Source organism: Malania oleifera, chromosome 5 (assembly GCF_029873635.1).
Source record: "Malania oleifera isolate guangnan ecotype guangnan chromosome 5, ASM2987363v1, whole genome shotgun sequence".
Classification (NCBI taxonomy): Eukaryota; Viridiplantae; Streptophyta; class Magnoliopsida; order Santalales; family Ximeniaceae; genus Malania; species Malania oleifera.
This window is the reverse complement of record NC_080421.1, coordinates 34,463,357-34,464,979: the sequence shown is the minus strand read 5'-3', so window position 1 is coordinate 34,464,979 and position 1,623 is coordinate 34,463,357. Positions and strand designations below refer to the sequence as shown.

Sequence of the window (1,623 nt, the reverse complement as noted above, 5' to 3'; positions counted from 1 at the left end):
ATTTTTTTTTCGTAAGCCGTGTTAATGGACCTGATAGTCTGGAGAAGCCATCTATGAAGTGCCGGTAATAACCTGCTAATCCCAAAAAACTCCTTACCTCTTGAACGTTGCCTGGCCTTTCCCAACTCACCACTGCCTCTATTTTACTTGGATCAACTGATACACCTGCTGCAGAGACCACATGGCCGAGAAAAGTAACCTGCCTTAGCCAGAACTCACTTTTCTTTAGTTTTGCATACAATTTCCTTTCTCTCAATATCTACAACACCAGCCTCAAATGATGCTCGTGCTCCTCAAAACTCCTCGAATAGAACAGTATATCATCAATGAACACAACCACGAACTGGTCCAAATACTGATAGAACACCCGATTCTTCAAATCCATAAATATTGCTGGTACATTAGTCAACCCAAACGGCATCACTACGAATTCAAAATGCCCATACCTAGTATGGAATGTGGTCTTCGAAATGTCCTTTGCTCTAACTTTCACCTGATGGTAACCTGACCACAAGTCAATTTTAGAGTAAACCTGGGTCTAGGGGTGTACACGGTTCGATTCGGTTCGGTTTTTACCAAAACCGCCAACTGAACCGAACTCATCGGTTTTCAAAATGACTGAACCGAAACCGAACCGTATACCGTCGGTTTATGAACAAACCAAACCATGAACTCTACGGTTCGGTTCGGTTATTTTCAGTTTTACCGAATTTTGAACTATCAAAACAAAATATTACTTGAGCTGGGCTGCATCAACAGGCCACAGCCCATTGTGAAATTATAAAATTCCTGGGCTAAGGCTTTAATAGCAAAGCCCAAAACGTAAGACATGTTGAAAGGATGATCCACATAAAATATATAGGGTGGGATACCAGTTCTCTTCCCATTTCCAACCGATGTGGGATGGGCCGATGGCTAGCATGTGGTTCCTAGCTTCCTGCATATGCCTTGGCAAATCTGTACTTCCCCAGTTGCCTTCTTTGCAGTTCGTCGGTGGCCTCTCTCTCTCACAAAAACACACACACACAGAATGTGAGCAACAGGTTATTCACAAGGACATAAAGACCAGTAATATAATGCTGGATGGAAACTTCATCGCAAGGCTTGGGGATTTTGGATTGGCGAGGCTCATGGTCCATGGATCATGACAAAAGCCCTGTTTCGACTCTAACTGCGGGAACAATGGGGTACCTTGCCCCAGAATATCTTCAGTATTGGAAAGCAACTGAGAAGACTGATGTTTTCAGCTACGGTGTGGTCATACTTGAAGTGACTTGTGGGAAGAGGCCAATTGAGAAAGAAATAGGTACTCAGAAAATGATCAATTTGGTTGATTGGGTCTGGAAATTGCATTCTGAGGGAAACATTATTGAAGCAGCAGAAAAAAGGTTGAGTGGGGAGTTCAAGGAGGAAGAAATGAGGAAGCTGTTGCTTGTGGGTTTGAGCTGTGCAAATCCAGATTGCATGGAGAGGCCTTCCATGAGGAGAGTCTTTCAGATCCTTAATGACGAGGCAGAGTCTGTGCTTGTGCCAAAGATGAAGCCAAGTCTCTCTTTCTCTTCCAGGTTGCCTTTGAGTCTAGAAGACATCATGTCAGATGGCGAAGAGTGCAAGACTCCGTAG

At 43.8% G+C, this 1,623-nt stretch overlaps 1 protein-coding gene across 1 annotated transcript; it reads left to right on the top strand.

The window, feature by feature from the left end:
* The first annotated feature begins 1,083 nt into the window (after positions 1–1,083).
* LOC131155916 (probable L-type lectin-domain containing receptor kinase S.7) lies at positions 1,084–1,623 on the top strand. Its single transcript, XM_058109365.1, has one exon. It carries the CDS (start codon positions 1,084–1,086, stop codon positions 1,621–1,623), a length of 540 nt encoding a protein of 179 aa, XP_057965348.1.

Bases quoted from the DNA above. Each gene is read 5' to 3' on its own strand.
- LOC131155916 (XM_058109365.1), top strand. From the start codon at position 1,084: ATGGAAACTTCATCGCAAGGCTTGGGGATTTTGGATTGGCGAGGCTCA.